We start from the raw sequence: 20,534 nt of genomic DNA, 5'->3' as shown, positions 1-20,534 counted from the left end.
CTGAGAATATCCTGTACAGAATTTATGTCTTGAATACTGACATTCTTGGCCTCAGCAGCAAGTGTGAGCCTGTAAATTGTTCACTGTTGATTTAGTAACAATAACTGGTTGTATTCTAGATTTTTGACCAAGATGATCGAATGTATTTATTATATTTGCTCCCTATTCCATATTTGAGTATTTTAACTTCATCAGGGGTGCTATTTCATGTGCAAGCAAAGTTGGTAGAGGCACCTTGTATTATAGTTGCTGTCGATCTTCATGATGTTGTAGAAAATGTGAATTCTTTGACCTCTCCATCATGATGTATGAAGTACTGTTTTTCTGACATGAGGAAACTGGACACTCATGGATGGCATGATGCCATTGGATAAGAACCCATGCCTACACACTTGCCTCAGGCTCAGACCGATGTTATTTGCAAGAACTGAGTTATGCCAGTGAGTTCAATTTGATGCAAGCTTCTAGTCAGTATGGCTGTTGCAAATAGCTCAGAAGTATAAATAGTAAAGTTGAAAGTTACATGACAAAAAAAGAATCATATGAATTGCTCTAAAAATGTAAGTGTGGTGGTGGAACAGGATGGTAAATTGATTTGCCTGTGTATGGTTTCCTTGTTTCGGTTTTGTTTACACACCTGGAGAGCTGGTCTGTCTGTGGGTCAGTTCCTTCTGAATAAAGGGCACTTACTCCTTCTTTTTGGGCTAGAAAGCTGAAATGAAACCCTGTGGATACATAAACTACCTTAAAATCAACTCAGAGAAATAACCTTTTTAGCTCAGGTATTTCCAGTTATTGTGTGTTTCGTATTAGGTGAATTTTAGCTACAGGAAATAATAACTAGACTGTCTCAATTTTATTTTTTTTAACTGTTGCAATCTCATTACTTGGGTAATACAAGTTATTTAACTGGAGGATGAAAAGCTATATGGTTAGATACGGCTAACTTCTCTGGCAGCTTAATTACTTGTCAAACTATTAAAGTATTAAAATCATAAGTAACAGAATAAGTAGAATTTTATAAGAAACTTGATGGGATTTTATGCATGGTCTTATATAAAAGCTTAAAGAAACTAATGCTGGAGAACTTTTAGGAAATACTCCTGAGGAAAATTTTGCATAGTAGAATTAAGTATGTGCTATGCATTTTAAACAAATTAAATTGGAAGTTTGATTTCGACTTGAAAGTTGATGAGAATTAGAGGAAAAAACCCAACAAATAAAACAGCCGAGTTTAAAAACTTGGTATCCTGATAAAACTCTAGAAAGTAACTATGAGTAAAAGTTTAGTTGTCCCATTTGCCTTTTTGACACTTAAATATAGCTCTTGTTGCTAAATACATACATCTTTTTCATTTTAAAAGTGTTTGTAAGAGTCCACAGCAATTATGCAGAATCCTAGAACCTTAAAGATACCTAAGGTAGATTTGTTTTCCTTTGGCACAATTTTTAGAGTTTGAATTTCGTATCTTAGATGTTTTTGTAGATGTTTGTTTCTGCTGTTATGCTTTAGCAGATATTTTCTTTGGGATTTTAGGTAAGAGTGTAGACAGAGAAGAAAGATTCAAAATTTCCCTCTGAAAATAAGAGTTGTCCCTTTCTTCTCTTAAAATCTGTATACCTCTTGGACAAATAATCAATTTTATGTCCTTTTTTTTTTTTTTGCCTTTTTTTGAGGATCCAGAACTACCCTTTTGACCTGAAAAATTGAGTATAATATTTGTTATCCTTAAAAGTAAGTGGTTTGTTGTTTGTTTGTTGGTTTGTTTTTGTTTTTTTTTTGATTATAGGACTTCTAGTTACTTTTTGCTTGTACCAGTGACCTTTTCAACCAGGGAAAGGATTGCTGCTTGTGACTGCAGAATATTTTGCATACATAAATGAATTGTGTATATCTAATTTCACTTTTTTTTTTTTTTTTAGGTTAAAAATATCGGTGATTACTTTAAACATCATCTGCTGCAATCAAGGCACAGGGGTGCATTTGAATTGGCATATGCTGGCTTTGTGCAACTTATGGAGATGCTTTCCAGGTAGAAGATGTTTTTAAGCTAATAGTTTTACCAAACTGTGGCATCAATCCTGAAACTGCCTGTGCAGGGGGATCCTTGGTTTCATGTGGATTTTATTCGAGTTTGGTGAAGGCATGATTATGATATTTGGTTGCATGATGTCTGTCACTTGGACTGTGATACTTATGGCTAGAGGTGGTGCTTAGGCATTGAAAAATGATACAGATGTTTAATGCTTGCTGCATTTTTTTAGTCTCTGGTGCGTTATTTTAATGGACAGCTCTTAAAAACTCTTGGGAAAAGCAGGAGTGTGGAGTTCTTCCATCTCACCCCCTTTCCTGGTCCTTTACAAAAATGTATGCCAGACTTTGTTTCAGACAGGATGTTTTCCTGGAAGCTTTTATTACCTGTCACTGAGTTGTGTATTCTGACATTTGGAAGAATACCTGACTGTACATCACAAGGTTTTTAAAATCAAAATCTCTACCAACTTTCTGGGGTTTGGTGTTACTTCTTTTTTTTTTTTTTTTTTTTTTTAAATATAGTTTTTTGAAACACCAGTCACATTTGCAGTTTGAAGTACATGTATTTTTGCACCAATGCCAGGTTAAGTGACGAATGTTCCCTTTTTGCCCCAAGTCAGCCAGTTTGAGGTGCAGATCTGTTTCTTCTTTATTTCTTACTGGAAACGTTTTTGGTGTTTTCAGTAGAGACTGGCTGTCTGACCAGCTTCACTGTGTGTCGCCTCAGACAGTTTTACCAACAGAACTGAGGGGTTGGTCTCTGGCACAGGATGTTGGTGAGACAGCTGTGTATATGTACCAGCACTGCTGCAGAAACTGGTGAGATGTTAAACTGTAAAGCCATGGTTCAGTTGGTAGTGTATCTGTAGAAGGTACATGATTTTCTTTTGTGTGCTAGCAGTCTGAGGGATTTTAAGTTGGCCTGAGTAGTTTGCTGAGAGCTCACACATCCTTACTTTACATTTGGTTATCTACTTAAAAAGGAAAAAAAAGAAACTGATATGTGATACTGTTACTGCCTATCTTTTCGCCTGTCTATATACATTACATTTATTTGTGTAAATGTTGCGTTCTTTTTCTGTGCTATGGAAACTTGGTTCAGGAAATTTTAAGGTGATGCAAGTTTCAAAGGATTTATTCCACCAATCAGATTGAAAAGAGTCCGACCATCAGAGTAATACTGTTTAAAAAAAAAAAACCCAGCAAACAGACCTTTTACAACCACAAGGGTTTTTTTAAGATAAGAAAGGAGGTGATCCAAACAGGTACAGCCCCACTAGTCTGATCTCAGTCAATATGCGGGGACTATCTAATGATCTTTAAGGTCTTTTCCAACAGAAACCATTCTATGAACTTCGTAGCAAATAAACTGAAAAACAGGAAATACTGGAAAACTTATGAAATAGTTTATAGCAGACTAGCTGTTTTTGTCTGATTTTCAGTTTGTTTTAAAAGCTGAGGCAAATAGAGTAGAGCAAATCTACCTAGAATTCTGAAAAGTTCCTGGTGTGTTCATTCTTTCTCCCTTTTTCTGCCATTGTATTCAATTGAGCAGACTTATATTGGGTTGTAAAATGAAGAGCCAAGCTCAAGAGAGCTCTGCTTCTCTGAAGGTTATTAAAACCTTAAGCAGTGTGTATGTATCATCAAAAACAAAACCCAAGTAATTTTCCTGTTCTGAATTAGCAGTTGTCCATAACAATTTTTTTGACTTTTTAGCATTTTTAAAGTTAAGGTATTTCAGGTAAAGCAAGTATTCCTTTAGGAAAAGACAGTTACAAGAACCAGAGAGCAGCTCTGTGGAAGTACATTTGTTTCACTGAAAGAAAATAATTTCCATGAACTACAGATCTCATGGCATATATTTGTATTTAAAATGAAGGAGAAAGGAGACTGATAGCAGAACAGCAAATGACTCTTTGGTTTGGTGCTGCAGGGATATGAGGAGTATCTTGAGACTCTTCTCCAAAATGGGTTCATTAAGACTTAGTGAATGCAGCTGCTTTACAGGTCTGTTGAGTGTCACAGAGTCTTTCCATGTACCCTGCTACAGTTGAGGGGCTCCTCTGCAAGTGACTCTCAACTGGTCTACTTCTCTCCACAGCTGCAAGGCTCATGGACAATCCTGAGGCATGTATATCACATTCTATATTAATTTACTGCTGTGTCCACAATACCAGCAGAGAAAGCCTTTGTCTGGGGCACCTTACAATAATGTATGGCTTAAACATGATACCTTGTTGGACAGAATTGAGCTCAAGATCTACGGAAACATCCTTGACATTTGAATTAATTCTTTCTCTAAGACACAGATCCCTTTCCCAAGCATTTACGAATTACTCTAGTTGAACATGGTCCTTCACTTTTACAGCCAAACATTTTCTTAAGAGTTTATGCTGCAGCGTTTACTATCTAGCTCACTTATGGCTATACAACCCTTAAATACCAGTCTTGTAAGAACAAAGAGTAGACTTCTTTCTAGACAGAACAATGGTATTCAGACCTGTTTGAGGTAGTGGTGAAAGAGAAGTATTTCCTCTGCAGAGACTTCCTACAAACCTGATGAAATTCAATCTCTGTCTTGAAATTTGGATGTAAATTGCTGAGTCTGCTTAAGTATGCAAGTTACCATTCTTCCGTTTCCCTGTTCATATTCCTTCTGGGAGTGTAATGCTCCATTTGTCATGCCTGCTTCACGTTGCCTGCAGCTGCACCTTTAGAAGACCATACAGTTACATAACAAGGAACATTCATATCAATGAAATAAGCAATGTGTTTTTTAAAAAAAATATTTTCCTGTCAAAGGCCTGAAGAAATTACAAATATTCATTTGATCAGATAGCATGGTGGTTAGGGAAAGTACGTGGAAGTCTCTGGGTGTTTGTTCTCAACTTGAATCTTCTATAATCCTTATAAATACTCAAACAATTTCTCTATCCCAAGTGATGTTTTGCCTGTTTAGCTTTTGTTTTATTTAGTGATCTCTTTTTTGAGAGATTGGGTAGAACAGAAAGATTTCTAGAAATCTCAAATGGTGTTGCATAGCTAAAGCTATAGAGTGTTGCTTCACTAAAGTCGCAGAATGCAAGGGTAAGGTTTGGGAAGAATTATGTCATACAGCACAATGTATTTACTTAGAAGTAATGTATTTTGAACATTTTTACATACTTGAATTGGAACTTAAACTGGGTGGACACTATTTTAGGTGGTACAGCAAGTTAGGACCATACTTGATAGTTTTCTGGAAAACAGTAATGATAAAGAAGAATCCTACTTTGATTTTACAATTGTTTAATCTATCAGTATTGATGGAAATTATTCATCTGTACCTAGTCAGTGCCTGGTCTTCTGTAATATTTCTGTTGGGGAACTGGGAGTAGAACCTCCTAATCCTTTGCACTAAACTATGCTTCTGTCTCATTTTGTTGCTCTGAAGTGACTGTAACTCTTTGCTTTCCCAGGCTCCTATGATCTGCTAGGAAGACTTGTTAAATTGAAATATCACTAATGGACTTCATAGTGAAATTTACTAGAAGTGTAAATAACTTTTCAGCAAAAGTTATCAGTAATCACTGATGTGAAGGGAAGAGTCTTAAAGCGAGAGAAAGAAACCCTGGGGGGGGAACTGTTCTTATGTATTGTGATGCTTCTAGAGTTAGGAAATACATGAGAGAAGGAAGCGTAAGATACAATGTTAAGGCACTGCTCAGTTCAAATACATAATAATTTTTGACACTGTTCGTATTTTCCCTCCCATTTCTTTTCCTGCTTGGTGCGAAAGAGAGATAGGGGTAACAACACTGTCTTTCTGAAATTTTGACGCCACCCAAGATTCTCTCTGCTCTGCTTTACTGCTAGAGAAACCTCAAACCAGCACCCTTCTCAATGCACTTATGTAATTTGAAAAATTTTTTCAAATTTTTTTGCTTCATGTAGAGCAGATACTATGAAAAGGAGGATGCAAGTGGAACGACTTAGCTGTTTCACAGAAGTTGTTCTTAAAAGTAGACTTATAACTTGAATGGTAATGTGCTTATGAGGCTAAATTCTTGTCTCTTTATTTGCCTGAGAAATGCCAGGGGAAGTATCTGAGTCTAGCTTTATGAAAAACAGGAATCACATGACTTACATACAAAAGAATAATTCCACAGGTCTATTGAGAGAGGAAAAATGGTGAAAGAAAACCCCTTTTTCCCCAGATTGCAACTAACTGCAGCAATTGGAAACTCTGACTTCTGGATACACCCTTGTAGAAAATGCTTCTGGTCATGTGAAATTTATGCTACAAAGCACTGACATCCAGGAAGGCCAAATCCAAGATCGACCCTTTGTTAGTGCACCATTTATTTTGGATAGGGGAAAATACAGGTTTATAACTTAGGAAAAGGGGGTTAGCTTTAGTTTTGGATTTCCAGGCTTTTTCTACTCATTGGTACTGACCACAGAAAGGGTTTGAGGCATGTATGAAATTCTTATAACCGGCAGACAGACAGAAAATTGTAGATTATACTTAATGTACTGCGTCTTAAGTAATTTGTGTATCAAGTAACTGTGTTATATTTTCATTATCAGCAGTATTTGTTTGATCTAGTAGGAATAATTACTGTTTCATTCTGGAAAATGACATTTGAGCTTGAGACTTCGTTATTCTTAAAATTTAGGGCCACCTGCTTCTTAGGACAATATTCTTCTTGCCAGACCATAAGGAGATGGAGCTGCCAAATTTAAGGGAGTAGTCATCTCCATTTCAAAGTCAATAGTCTCTAATGTTTCTAACTCTAAAGCAATAACTCTTTCACCTTCTAATAAATAAAAGTGCATTGGTGGGTGACTGAACAAGGTAGAATTACTTGTGGCAAGATCAAAGCAATACAGCTTTAAGGGAATCTGAAGTTTATTGGAGTTCAGTATGTTTGTCCTCTTTCTACGAGTACTGAAAGGGGAAAAACCCCTCAGTTTACTTAATAAAAAAAATATACAGTGTGCTATGTAGCAACTTTTAAATATTTCTTTAATGCTTTACTTTGTGTTCCTCTGCACCTCAGCAGATGTATTTCTTGTGGGATGTTTGTGTTAATACTAAGAAAATGTACTGAGGAGAGGTGAACACTGTTCTTTGCATGCCTAAACTAAGACATTTAAATTCTACTTAGCTGGGGACGTAGAACGAGGTGCAGACATGATCAGAAGGAGTAGCTTTTGCAGAAAGTGTTGACATGGATGAAGAGAACTTCAAAGTAGTATCTAACTGCAGAGACCCATGGAGAAGATGCAGGAGGAGTTTTGCATGGTCTCAACCCTAGAATTGTGTCCTCTTGCGTACCCAAAAATGAGCAAGGGAACACATCCTGAAAGTAAGGGGGGGGAAGCCAATTACCAGCAACAGAAAGAGAAAAGTCAAAGAAAAGAGAACTCACTGTGAATCTCCAGGTTAATTTGATTGCTTCTGTCATACACTTGGGGCAAGAAGTGCCTTTCTCTTATGCTGTGGCATGAGGTGACATACCTCTTGTGAACCCATGTTTCTCTAGAGTTCTGGACTGCTGGTTTGCATTCTGGCTGTGGTTTTGAAGAGATACTGCCCTTCAAAAATGGGGAAGAGGCCTGGCAGCAGGGCAGGAAACCTGTGGTGGAAATCTTACAGGAATTACTGAAGAGTAAGAAGTCTCCTGCTGACCTCTCTGGCACTTCCTATGACCTCAGTTTTCTGCATTACTAATTTTCTGTTTATTTTGTAAAAGAAGGAAAGGAGGGTTTTGCTACAGATTAAAATCTCATTTATTGTTTGCTATCAGGTTTTTAGCCTACATAAATTCTTGCTTTAATAGGAGGACGATGAAGAAGGAGAGAATATAGATGCAGACCTTCCATTAGATTTTGGTTTTCACGTCAGTACCTGCTGCCTTTTACCTTTCCTTTTAAATTCTATATTTCAGTCACCTAGGTAGAAAATTTGATTGTAGTCTTACTGTAAGGTCTCGCTTCTTAATCACGAATTTAATGATAGTTCATATTTTTAGGTAGGGCAAGTCCTTAATGGTTGAGATAATTGCAGTTGTATTGCCCATAGTGATTAATTCTTTCTTCAACTCTGAGTCAGTGTCAAACCAGTGTGACAAGTTTTAATAACAACTTCCCGTTAATAGAAATTTTTGTAACAATGAATGATCCTTCTGGAACATTGACATAAGATTAATGAGGTGGTCTTGCACACTGAATATGAAATAGACTCTTGAGTTTTTCTTGTCCTTGGAAGTCCTTTGCTTCCAGGTAGTGCTGAGTTTTATAACTGCAGAGGAGGAGTATTTGATGATAGGCGAGCAATTTAGGTGTTTTATCAGAGGTTTTACTGACTTAGTATTTTAAAAAGAGCAGTATGTTTTGTTTTTCATTCCTTCTCTCGCTCTGAGGTTCGCAGGGTTGTTTACATGATGCGTACTTACTTTGAGGGGCTTCAGTTTTGGTTTGTACAGTTATAAACATAATTGTTAGTTAATGTAAGGGTCACACATCACCTACTGTGTGACAACAGAGAGATGAATTTGTGAAGTGCCGCTTCCTACACAGTGACTGATGTGCATATGCCTTTGTTTTTTTCTCCAGAACAGGGTAATAGTTCTTGGCAGAGTATTGTTGCAGTGTGAAAGCACAGAATCTTGTTTTCTGTTCAGTGAAATATACTTTCCTCGTGGCACTTAATAAGTGGAGTTAATATGATTTGTACAAACACTGGAAAAATGTACAATTCCTTTTTTAATTTATTTTGTTTCATAATAAAAATCTGCATGTATGCTTGGAGATGTTAACATCTAGTAAGAAATATTTTTTTAGGTCACTAATTGCTTTCTTTGACTCTGTCCTAGTTTTCTTTGTTTGTTTCATGTTTCTTATGTATTTGTTTGATATAGGTGTAACAGTGAGAGTCTGCACAAGATGCCAGAGCAGTGGCTAAGCTGTGTGTTGGAAGAAATCAAATCTTGTGATCCTTCATCTACACTATGTGCAACCAGACGTAGTGCAGGAATTCCATTCTACATACAGGTACCAAATAATGTTATTACCTCTGACTTAACTGTATTCACCAGAAAGGCCATAAAAAAAAATAAAATTATGTATTTATTTTTCTCACTTCAACTCCTTTTGATCAAACAACTGGGATTTTTTTATACAGACCTTTATACAGATTGCCTTTGTGCAATTAAGAAACTGCTTGTAATTAAACCATGTTTGGCACCTCAGTTATGTTGACTCTTGAAATTTTTGGCTTGAAGTAGGTTTGAATGGCATTTCTAAAGACTGAGATTAGGCTCTATGTTGCCACTGTAATAATCCTGGCAAATTCATAAATTAATTCACAGTTCAAGTAAGGCTTTGTTAACCATGTAACTTTGGGCTTCTTCAGTGCAAAGTGGGAGGGTGGTAAAATATGAACAGACCTTCACAGAATTGTAAAATTGTGGCTTGCAAAGAACTCAGGAAGTCCACTCAGTAGTCATAAAGCAAAAGTAATAGTGTTACAGTAACTGGTATTGACTGACAGTCTGGAGTGCAATGAGTGAGCAGGTTACTGAAGACTTCTGTCCTTGAATGTGGGATCACGCTCTCACATTCTTCCCGCTCCCTGTGTTAACTATCAGCTCCATAAATCCCAGCTTCTTTGTCTTCTGCCAAGTTCAGAACTGATGGCTGGCTGGCAGTGTTTTGTCTCTGCTTTAAGTGTTGCCTCTTACTGAGCACCCCACATTACTATGCAGCAGCTCATCTGCATCCCCGTGGAGTCAGTCACTGCAGAGTTGGTCTTGCAGATTACACTTAACTGTTTTCATTCCTTAAAGCAGCCATGTTTGCTTTCCCCTAAATTAACCTCCATGATTTTGGTCTTCAACCAGTTTTCTGAGACAGGAGTCGAAGATTATCTGCAGAATTTGTAACTTTCTCCACTCTCTCAAGTATAGTCTCAAGCACATTCCAAGAATCTCAGGGACTGCTGGGAGCAAGCTCTCCCTGCCAGAATAATTCATCTTGCTTGTTTTCCACTCTGAGTTTGCTCTGAGAAAATTGAGGCAGCAGGCTTCTGTCTGACCTTGCTTATGTCAGTCACAGCCTGCTCCTGGCTTTGCTAGATGTGTATGTGCTAGACAGCAGGGATCAGAAATAGGGGATTGGTTTTGGAGACACTTTTCCTTCTCAATTTCAGCAGTTAAATACCTTTCTTGTTTATATCCACAAGTTGTCTGCAGAATGAAATTGGTGATTTCAAGTTTTCTGGTTTCCCCATTCACATCACACAGTTTGAATCCAGTGGGCATTATCTAGTGTTAATCTGGAGAATATGAAGAAACAACCATGTTTCAATCAGTTATTCATGTAAAAAGTTGCACTAATGTAAGTACTAGGTGGGCCCAATGGTATCCCATTGCAGAAAATGTGTGTAGTCTGCAGTTGGCCTACATTACTGGTCTATATTTTGGATAAACAGGTCAGATGCTTCTTTTTTGACAGCTTTGGAAGCATCCAAAATTAGTCTTAAGTCAATTAATGAGAAGGTTCGAAATGAACATTTGGATTATTCTGAATTAATCTATTTTCAAATTATAATTTTATAGTAAAGAGAGGTGATAGTGTTCTTTGGCAGTAGTTTTGAATGTGCCTATAGCACTCAGTAAAATGAATTGAACTTTAAATAGCACGTTGCATTGAAATAATAAAACACAAGTTTTATTGTAATGTGTAAGTTGTAATGTGTATCCTAACAGTAGTAAAAGAAAATTATTTTATTAATGCATAAAATTGAGACACAGCATGGTCTCTTTGCTGTCTACTTCCTGTTATGTGTGTTTCTTGTTTTACTAAAACACATCTATTTTAGTGATAATATGTATTTTTTAAGGTTATAAACATTTCATAGCATCTTTAAAATAGAAATGTTACTACTTAATAGTACAAAGGTGCAACCCCAATTAGTAGGTGAGGAAATGGTGAGAAAATACGAATTACAGCTGTAACATTTTTAGAGTATGAAATTTTAGTCTTCAGTTCACTCTCCTCTCTTTTATATTTCATGTACACCTCCCCCCCTTTTTCTTCTATCATTAAAGGTACTGATAAACTGACAGTGACTACTACTGAGTTTCTGCCTCACCTCTGTGCTTCATTTGGCTTGCAGCTGATCCATTTGGTTCTTACTGATGCTGAGCAGACTCTGGGCCCCAAAGCACAAATGGATAATAATTTTTTATTAGAAATAAGTGATTTATGATTATCCCTTTGTACTGACTTGGACAAATTCAACAAGCACTACTAGACAAGGAGAGAAAGACTGTTTTACCTCCAGTCCTGAACTTCAGATTACTAAATCAGAGTATTTTCATCTCAGCTGGATGTCCTGTGCACTGAACTACTATTTGGAGATGGATGCACCTCTTATCTGTTTTTTAAAATGTGCTGCTTTTTTTATCCTGTTTGCAAACCAGAATTTATTCTTTGGCCAGCCCTTATCAGATGTATGTTATTAAACTAAAAAAAAAGTCCATACTAGGAAATATAAGTATGTATAATATGGCAGATACTTTTGCTGTCATAAGTATGATAATGTTTTTGCTCTGTGATAAATTTCTCTCTCGTATACAAGCAAGTTTCTTAGGCAAATGAATAGTGCATGAGCAATGTTTTCCTACTGTAAAGTTGGATGCTGGAAGGCTTTGAACAAAGCAAAGAGTTGTAACTGAAACTTACTTTTTGCAAATTTTTATTTAGTCCTCGTGTATGGTCAAAATCTAGGCTGTAATATGGTAGATGTAGGAATGTGGAGCAGAGTTGGTAGTAAAAATGGATAGAAACATCTGATTTTTTTTTTCTTTTTTTACTTTATGTAGGCTTTGTTAGCATCAGAACCCAAGAAGAGCAGAACAGATTTGCTGAAAATGACAATGGCAGAATTGATATCTTTGGCTACACCTTCGAATGAATCATTAAGTGTAATTCCACAGGTAAAGTTCAGCCTCTCATCAAAAGGGAAATGTCAAAAACGTGTTTGTGCTATTTCAAACAGTTAAGGAAAACCTGTGTTTTTAATAGGACATTCTGATTTTAGTATCTATAGCTGATTTTAAAATGTGTTTGCCGGTGCAGAGGTCATGAAATTGCTGGCATTTGCAATCTGTATAAGATACTAAAAAATGGATTGGGCATAATTTCATAGGTTTTTTTCTACGCAAATGTAGTCATATATGATCAGTTTACTGCCTGTACTATTTCTAAACAAATAGATAAGTAACTTCCTTTTTACAAGAGAATTAACAAGCAAGCTTTTGTTTACATTTAGAGTAAATAAGTGAGTTATTTATGCATAAATCATATTGTATGGAGTAAAACACTACATGGAAAGTGATTTTATGCCTGCTTAGTAACTTCAAAACCTTAAATACATACATTTTGAATACTAAAATATGTTTTAAAGGCAAGAACTTTATCTTCAAAATGTTGCTATGAAATACTGTTTGTAAGTACAAGTCATAATTTGTTGACAATACATAGAAATATGTCCTAGTGGCTCTGCCAGATCTTCTGCTGGTATAAATTTATGTAGCCTTGTCAAAGCCTGTGAAGCTACACGGATTGCCACCTTCCCTTACTGAGAGAAGAGAAATATCAGGCAATGCTCCATATGGTGTAGCGAGCCTGGCTGTCAGTTCTAGCTTAATATTGTCCTCCTGTGAGTTGTAGTTTATTTTTTCTCACAGTATCTACAGCGTGTCAAGAATGTTGGAAAAGATGATTCTAAACTTTGAATGTTATTTTTACAGCCATGATAAGCTAAGGAAAGAAGAATGTTGGCCTTCGCTTCCAGTGCCTTGGACTGTAGTTGTTAGGGGAATATATTTTTAAGCTGTAAATGCTGCACAATTTTAATGTATTTTTTAGTAGCAGTATTTCTTGTATTTAATATGGAAACAAAGTGCTGTAAATGTGTATTTAGATTATTTTTGCTGTGCATGTTCAGTGCTGTAGATACATATATTAAATTTAAGATATCTTCCAATGAATCTATATTTTTCTTATATCTCTACTCCCACCACAGGTTCATGCTTTAAATATCCTCCGGGCACTGTATAGGGATACACGTTTAGGTGAAAACATCATGCCTTATGTTGCAGATGGAATAAAAGCATCAATTCTAGGGTTTATGTCACCTGTCTGGGCAGTAAGTTAATTCTTAATTTTGCTTCTCTAATTTAACAGGATATAGAGTGGTACTGTTCAGTGAAGCTTTCATCATGTTTATAAATGGCAGTATCACAATTTCTGGAATGTTACATGATGTAATATATTAAGGTACAGTGAAAAATAATGTGGACCTGCAAAAAAGTCATAGTTTTGGTCATGTTTTTTTTGTTTAATTTTTCTTAATGTGAAGTGCTGATATTCATAAAAAAGTAGGGACAAAGATTACCTTGTAGGTAAAAATATATCTAGCTTTTAAATTTGGAATCAGTGCACCGAGCCAGTAAGGAGTGCATTTACATTCACTGTCACTGTTACTTTGCTCTTCAGTAAAGGATTCCGTATGGCATATTCAGGTAGAACGTTTCATGATCTGCTATGCATAAGAGTGAGTGCTTTGAACCACTAGAAATCTGGATGTATCCTTTATATTAAATGTGGACATCTCCAAAGAACCTGAACTTTCTATTAGTATCATTTTGATTGGAAAGGTGTGCTGAATTAATTGTTTCCATGTGCTGACCTCTGAGGAGTAGGCACGTTTTCACTCAGCTGTTGTTTTTGACTGTACATTAGTGTCTATATTTTAAAAAAAATAGTACATTTTAAAGGGATTTTTAAAGCGTAGTTCATATTCTTTCCTTTTCCCTTTAGGTAAGAAATTCATCTACACTTCTTTTTAGTGCTCTGATTACAAGAATTTTTGGGGTTAAAAGAGAGAAAGATGAAAATTCAAAAAAAAACAGGTGAGCTTCACTTTGTATGAATTGTAAGTTTGCAAAACATGACCTTAGCCAACAACAATTTGTGAATGTTGCTTGCATTATGGATATACTTGATGTTACAAAAACATCTAGCTCTGCTTAAACCGTGCTGCCAAGAAATAAGTGGTAGGGCCAAAAACGTCTCCTGTTAAACCCAAAGTTAATTTGTACTCGTGTGCAATTTCACAGAAGGGGAATGGTGTTGAGAGATTTTGCCACCAGTGGCTCTTCCAAATGCCTGATGGCTCTTTTGGCCACAAACTAACCCCCATAGCTCTTGACAGCAAGGAGAGGGTGAGAAAGAGAAGAGGAACAGTGGTTACATTTGTGTTGGCTTCCCTCTAGAGCGGGCCTGGAGGCAATTTCACCCCTACTAATTTGAGATTTTTCCCTTTAGTCTTCTTACTCTAGAACACTTTCATGTCTCTTTCCTCCAAGCTCCAAAAATTACAGCTTGCAAAGCCATTTCTCTTCCAAGGGATTCTACCCTTGGATTCTGTAGTCCGGCTTCAAATCCCCTACTATTTCCCTTTCTTAAGTAAACCCAATTCTCCTCTGACTCCTAAAACTCCCTAGTCCTGAGCATTCCTGTTTCTTCGCTCCCTCCAGTTAGTGCACAAGTACCCCCATGTTTTCTTTGGCCTTCAGCTGCTTCCTTTAGCTTTTGCAGCGAGTGAAGCACGTCCATGCCCTGTGCTCTGTAACTGAGGTTTCTGCTCTAGTGGGGATGTGAAAAAAAACCCTGGACGCAGAATAAACTCATTAAAAAATACTCCTGGGTAAGCCTGTGGGGCCGTGGAGTGGTCACGGTATGGATATTATGGTAACCATTTCAGAAATTCCTAATGGATTTTCACATCACAGGCAAGGTATGCAATTTCTGAAAGAAGGCAATTGTTATGATTTACCTTGAAAAATTCCAACCTTTTTTGCTCATTATATAGTGGTTTCTTACTGTTGATCTATGTAGCTAATACAATTTTCATGCCTATTATGAAAAACTAAATGTCCTGGGATGATACCAGTCTTTCATCTTTTAGATGTTAGATAGGTTCCATTTTAGCTGTTCGAAACAATTGATTTCAGGTATCACTTGAAAAAATTAGTTAATATACATGTATGAACATGAGGAAGAAATATGAATGGGAGACTGGAGGGAGAATTCCCTTAGAAAATGACTTCCCCCAAAACGATTTGAAATGTTAGCTCCCCTACTGCATGAAATTATTCCTGCTTAGTCATAAACTCAAATCACTTCTTGCCCAAACCTGGGACTTACTCCTATAACCCCTGAAACCCAAGGAGAGCAATAAAAAGCGTTTTTTATTTCTTGCCTTCTCACATCGGTTTTGTAACAGCAGTTAAAAGTTGGTTGTGGGTGGGTTTTTTTTTATTTTATTTTATTTTTTATTTTTATGTTGAGCACTTACTGAAGGAGGTACAACACACCTCGGCTTTTTTAAGCTTGTATCCCAGGGAAAAACTTCGCATTAACTTCTGCAGTGGGCAGGCAAACTGACTTCTCAAATGCATGGAGTGTGATGACATATGGAATCTGAGATTTCTGTTTGGGAAGCTGCAGAAAGTAATGCATTTGAGCATCTGTTGGGGATGGGAGATACCAGAATGAAGGAAAGGAATCTTCTACATAGCTCAATTAAATTTATTGAAAAAACATTGCATGTAGTCACTTTTGCTGTTTCCTACATGTAGTTGTCAATACAGTGAAACAGGGAATGGGCAGACACTTCTAAAGACAGGTCACTGAGATACAGGAGGTATGAAAACGGAGACAGAGATTTGATTTCTAACTCCTGGCTCTACAGGAGAACCCTGCCGGTGGGTGTAAGGTGGGTTTTGTTTGGGAGGAGATAGGTCTGTGCTTCCGTAGTTTGGCACCACGAGGTGTCACTGTTGCTGCACAGCTCCCTGCAGCCACATCCTTGGGGTGCAGCTGTGCTTGGGCACTTCGGGAGCTCTAAACTTGTTTTGTTGAGTGTTTTGCCAGAACAGAATTCATATATTACAACAAAGTAATTTTCCCCCCCACTTCTAAATATGTCAATTTACTTCAAAAGCACTGGCATTTTTTAGCAACTTGAATCTATAGGAACTTGTGTGAAAGTCATCTGGGTTTGAGCTGCTTGTTCTGTTGCCTTCAGGATGTTCTGTTTGCATTAAGGGGGCAGTCTGTCCGGAGACCAACTCTCTAATGCTGCCATTAGGACACTGTATAGGTTTCTAGTTTTTCTAATTTTAGATTAAGGGGTTAAATCTGTCTCTTTTGGGTCATCAGGGCTTATTGCTAGGGTATTCTGAGCATCTTTCTAAAAAAGGATGGACTTTCTGACTGTTTTCTCAAGAAGAGTTCCTATGAAACTGATAAAATTGGGGTAATGGAGAGTTTGTGTAGGCTTCAAGAAGAAAGGTTTGCTGGAGCATAAAGTATCAGTCCATCTTTTTAACTTTAGTATGGACAAAAAATGATAAATTGGAAATATAATATGTGAAAAATAACAACTTTGTGCAGCTCTTGCAACTCAGAGAGAGAAGTTGTGTGAGGACTGTTTACAGTGATCCATGCAACTATCGAGGTTGAGCTTTATCTCTTTAGTGAAAAGAAAGTTAGAAACAGAAATCTTCTCTTGGTTTTCTCTTTCTGAGAAAGAGCGTATCAAAACTTCTAATGCTGCTGCAAGTGTGTGTGTTAGTATGTATATACATGTGTGTGTACATTTGGCTAAATGATACTCTGAATTTCAGAGAATTTACATTTGAAAAATGGTCTAGTTAACACTTACCAGTAGAGGGTTTAGTTTAGGTTTTGTATACTTAAGTTGGGAATATAATTTTCTTAAATGCTATGATAATTTCAAATCTAGTCTTCTTGGAATCTAGTGTTCTTGGAATGAGATTTATAGCCACATAATACAAAGTAGTGAGGAGGGGTTGGAAAGAAGTCTCTGCATTGTGCCCATTGGAACCTGTTTACATACAAGGACTCCCTGAAACAACACCTCAGCCTCAGCCATATTGATCACCATAACTGCTCTACTCTGGCCTCCAATCGGGAGGTCTGGAGACACACCATCTATAACGCAGCTGTCTCCTTTGAGAACGCACGCAGGGTCACTCTCGAGGAGAAAAGACAACACAGAAAGAACTGTGTCTTGCAGAATACACCATCTAAGGAGTCTTTCTGTTGTGCCTTTTGCAGTCAGACATGTCTGTCTTGTATTTGCCTTATTAGCCACCATCGTGCTTGTAACAAATGTGAATAGAGCCTTTCCCAAATCTTCGTTTGCGAAGCCCAGCCATGAATGAACAGAATGTATTCTCTGTATATAGATGTGTCACGGTGTACTTTAGAGAAAATAACCACCCTTCTCTGAGCTCTTCACAGCGCAGGTATTTATGTTAGTGTAGTCAGCCACTTCACACTTGGAAGATGCTAAGTCTGCACCCTATTTTTGCCTAGCTATCTAGTATCAGCTGTGAGCTGTTCCCCAGCCCCACTGCTGCTCAGCACTTGCACTGTGCACTGGGACCTTCCGTCTACCCTGGCAGAGGCTCTGGAGAGCAGGCTGCCATGGCCCGGCCCCCAGGCACATTTTCCACAGGCTGCTCTGGAGTCACAGAATTATAGAATGGCTTGGGTTGGAAGGGAACTTAAAGACCATCTAGTTCCAACCCCTGGCCATGGGCAGGGACACCTTCCACAAGACCAGTTGCTCAAAGCCCCATCCAACCTAGCCTTGAATAATTCCAGGGATGGTGCATCCACAGATTCTTTGGGCAACCTGTTCCAGTGCCTCACTGCCCTCCCAGTGAAGAATTTCTTCCTAATATCTAATCTAATCCTGCCCTCTGTCAGTTTAAAGCCATTCCCTATTTTCCTATCACTACATGCCCTCATCAAGAGTCCCTCTCCAGTCCTCTTGTAGGCACCACCCTGAGCAGCTTGTTGAAGACCTAAGTACTGCACTTGGTTTAATGCAAATTGATCGAATAGGACTTTAGACAGCAGTGAGTTCTGTACATCGGTGAGGTTTTTCTCTCAGTTTTTTATTAGATAGCCACTTCTGGTTTTCCTGTGCTTTTTTTTTTTTTTTTAAGGATGTGCACGATCAGGAATTGCCTTTGAGACAATTTGCCATTTGACATAGAACAAACTTCAGTCTTTAGGGTAATAAAAAAGGATCATCCTGGTTTATCTGAAAATTGGAATATAGATGTTGCAAAGTCCTCAGAAAGAGCAACCAATGGACTGAGGTAGAGGCTGGGGTTAAAAGAAAGAATGTGGGCTGGGCTGGGGAGAATTCCCTTTGATTCTCACCTTGGTGGAAGAGGTTCCAGGATGGAAAAGCTTCAACTCTTTGATTAAAAAATAGGTTTTTAAGCAAGACTGTAATGGTAGAGTGCAACTTGGTGATCTTTACATTTTGTAACCTGTATATATATGTACATAGTTGTATTTTGGGTAGGAGGAAGCTCCTGTGTTTTATAATTGAGTGAAGGAAAAATGCATACAGAGAAAAATAGTTAGCTGTCAACTTAACACAGATTTTCTGTGGCAAAAATATTCATGCTGCTAGGAATTTGAGTGTGAATGCTGCCATCTCAGTGTCTTATTTGAAAAGAAACAACTTTTATTGCTATCTACGTAGGACTTTAGGTCTTATTTTTCATTTCTAGCTTTCAGTAAATGTTGATGACTATAACTTCAAGTTCTTGGAAAGGGAAAACATCTTTTTAATTACAATAGGATGAAAACTGTGTAAATACAGGTTATGAAGATGCACTGTTGGCTGTGAGGCAGTCAACATGCACGATTGCCCTCTACTTTCCTTGTTTTTGTTGCAGGTTGAATGTTCAGCACTTCTCAGTAAGTGGTTGCTTGCACACTTGAAGGTCACTGAGTAAAATTAAGTCAACTTTTAAAAACAGCAAGTTGGTTTTTTTTCTCCTAAATTGTATGCTTTATCTTTAACATTAAGGTTTTGTATGAATACTAAGGTTTTTAAAACCATAAAGAATTGCATTTTACACTGTGAAGAGTTACAGGAAAACATTGCAAATTGAATGTTCTGATGCAAACCTCTCTTTTCAGAATGTTATCCCTACATTAAATGAATCTAGTATTATCTTCCTTTTCTGTAAGCTGCTCTAGACTCTAGAGTTGTATCTTTAAGGTGCATGGAATATAACATAAGTACACATGATTCCTGTTGAATGTTCCATTCCTGGTGGGCTGACATGTGTCCTGTATATCTAACTTAACAGCTGAAAAATCTGTCTTACATCAATGATGTTTTGTCAGTCTTAACAACAAGTTTATTTGCAGTGCATCATACTAGGCTCTGATAGGACTTGTGAGATGAGTCTGTGTTGCCCACAGAGGAGTGGCCAGTACTATTTTGGGATAAGCCAAAATAAACTTTGGTGGCACTAATGTGGTCAAGCTGTAATGGCACATCAGTGTTCTAAAATGGGATGGCCCTTAGGCGAGTTTCGCTGGGGGCAATACTCAGACTGACTCTGCGCTGTAAACGCTCAGTGCTGACTGGGAGACACACCACTGGCAGAGGTCCTGGTGCCAGCTGAGGTACAGCTCCGTGTGAGGGGATGTGACTGCAGCGATGGGCCCAGGAAGAGCAGCGCTGAGGCAGCAGAGTGCTGAGCCTCTTGTGCCCGCTCCAGCAGGGAAACGCAAGTACGGCTTGATTCACACAACTGGCCTCTGAGCTCTGTACCTCTTGGACTGCGTGCTGCAAAGGGAAGGGTTGGGATTGCTTTATTTGGATCTTCTTAGTGATTCCCTAGTGGATTTTCTCTTGCAGCCTTGGCCTGTTGCAGCTTTTCACTTGAAATACTGTGTCAGTGACAGTGAGGTTTCATGAGATGACCGAGCCATTTCAATGCCTGTGGTCCTTTTCCTCTGTCTCCTTCTGTGTCACCTTCTGCAGCCTGTTCCCTCCATGCCACTACAGTTGTTCCAGTGAATGCCTGCGAAGTACTTATTAAGGATTTGGTGCAGTACATTGCCTTCTGAGGGGGTTGTTTTTGTTAAGGAAAAAAATCCCTTCCTCTTCTATCTGCCAAAAATAGGCCACAGTTATTTGGTTCAACTTTTTTGTTTTTAATGCTCTGGCTCTCTTTTTTTTATTGACTTTGACAGATATAGAAGACTTAATCTCAGAATTGTCTCAAGAAAACATGCAAAAGTTCAGGCTGACTCAGATAACTGTTACGGCTTTTACTGATTAACAGTTCAACAACAATCTACTTGTTCAAACATAATTTTGAACAAGCTTTCTAAGTGCCTTATAATAAAAGTAATGGTGATAAGGTGCTATTAACTTGTAAATTGAAGGTAAAATATATGAAAGTTTTGTGCAGAAACAACTTGAAAACAAGCTCCTAAAAAAAATCTATTTCCCTTTATGTTACTACTTCAATTACTCTGTTTGTTTTGTAAGTCTAATCTAAAACTATCTAAAATTTCCTGTAGC

At 37.6% G+C, this 20,534-nt stretch overlaps 1 protein-coding gene across 4 annotated transcripts in view; it reads left to right on the top strand.

Moving 5' to 3' along the window:
* THADA (THADA armadillo repeat containing) overlaps positions 1–20,534 on the top strand; it is a 164,133-nt gene that overhangs the window by 28,915 nt on the left and 114,684 nt on the right. For all 4 annotated transcript variants that reach the window (XM_064648360.1, XM_064648361.1, XM_064648362.1 and 1 more), the window contains exons 22-26: positions 1,924–2,033; positions 8,944–9,076; positions 11,911–12,024; positions 13,116–13,238; positions 13,913–14,004. In XM_064648360.1, the coding sequence (XP_064504430.1) occupies positions 1,924–2,033; positions 8,944–9,076; positions 11,911–12,024; positions 13,116–13,238; positions 13,913–14,004 (572 nt within the window). The remainder of the gene's footprint in view (positions 1–1,923; positions 2,034–8,943; positions 9,077–11,910; positions 12,025–13,115; positions 13,239–13,912; positions 14,005–20,534) is intronic.

Source organism: Pseudopipra pipra, chromosome 3 (genome assembly GCF_036250125.1).
Source record: "Pseudopipra pipra isolate bDixPip1 chromosome 3, bDixPip1.hap1, whole genome shotgun sequence".
Classification (NCBI taxonomy): domain Eukaryota; kingdom Metazoa; phylum Chordata; class Aves; order Passeriformes; family Pipridae; genus Pseudopipra; species Pseudopipra pipra.
The sequence above is the reverse complement of the archived record's forward strand: the minus strand, read 5'-3'. Positions and strand labels throughout refer to the sequence as shown.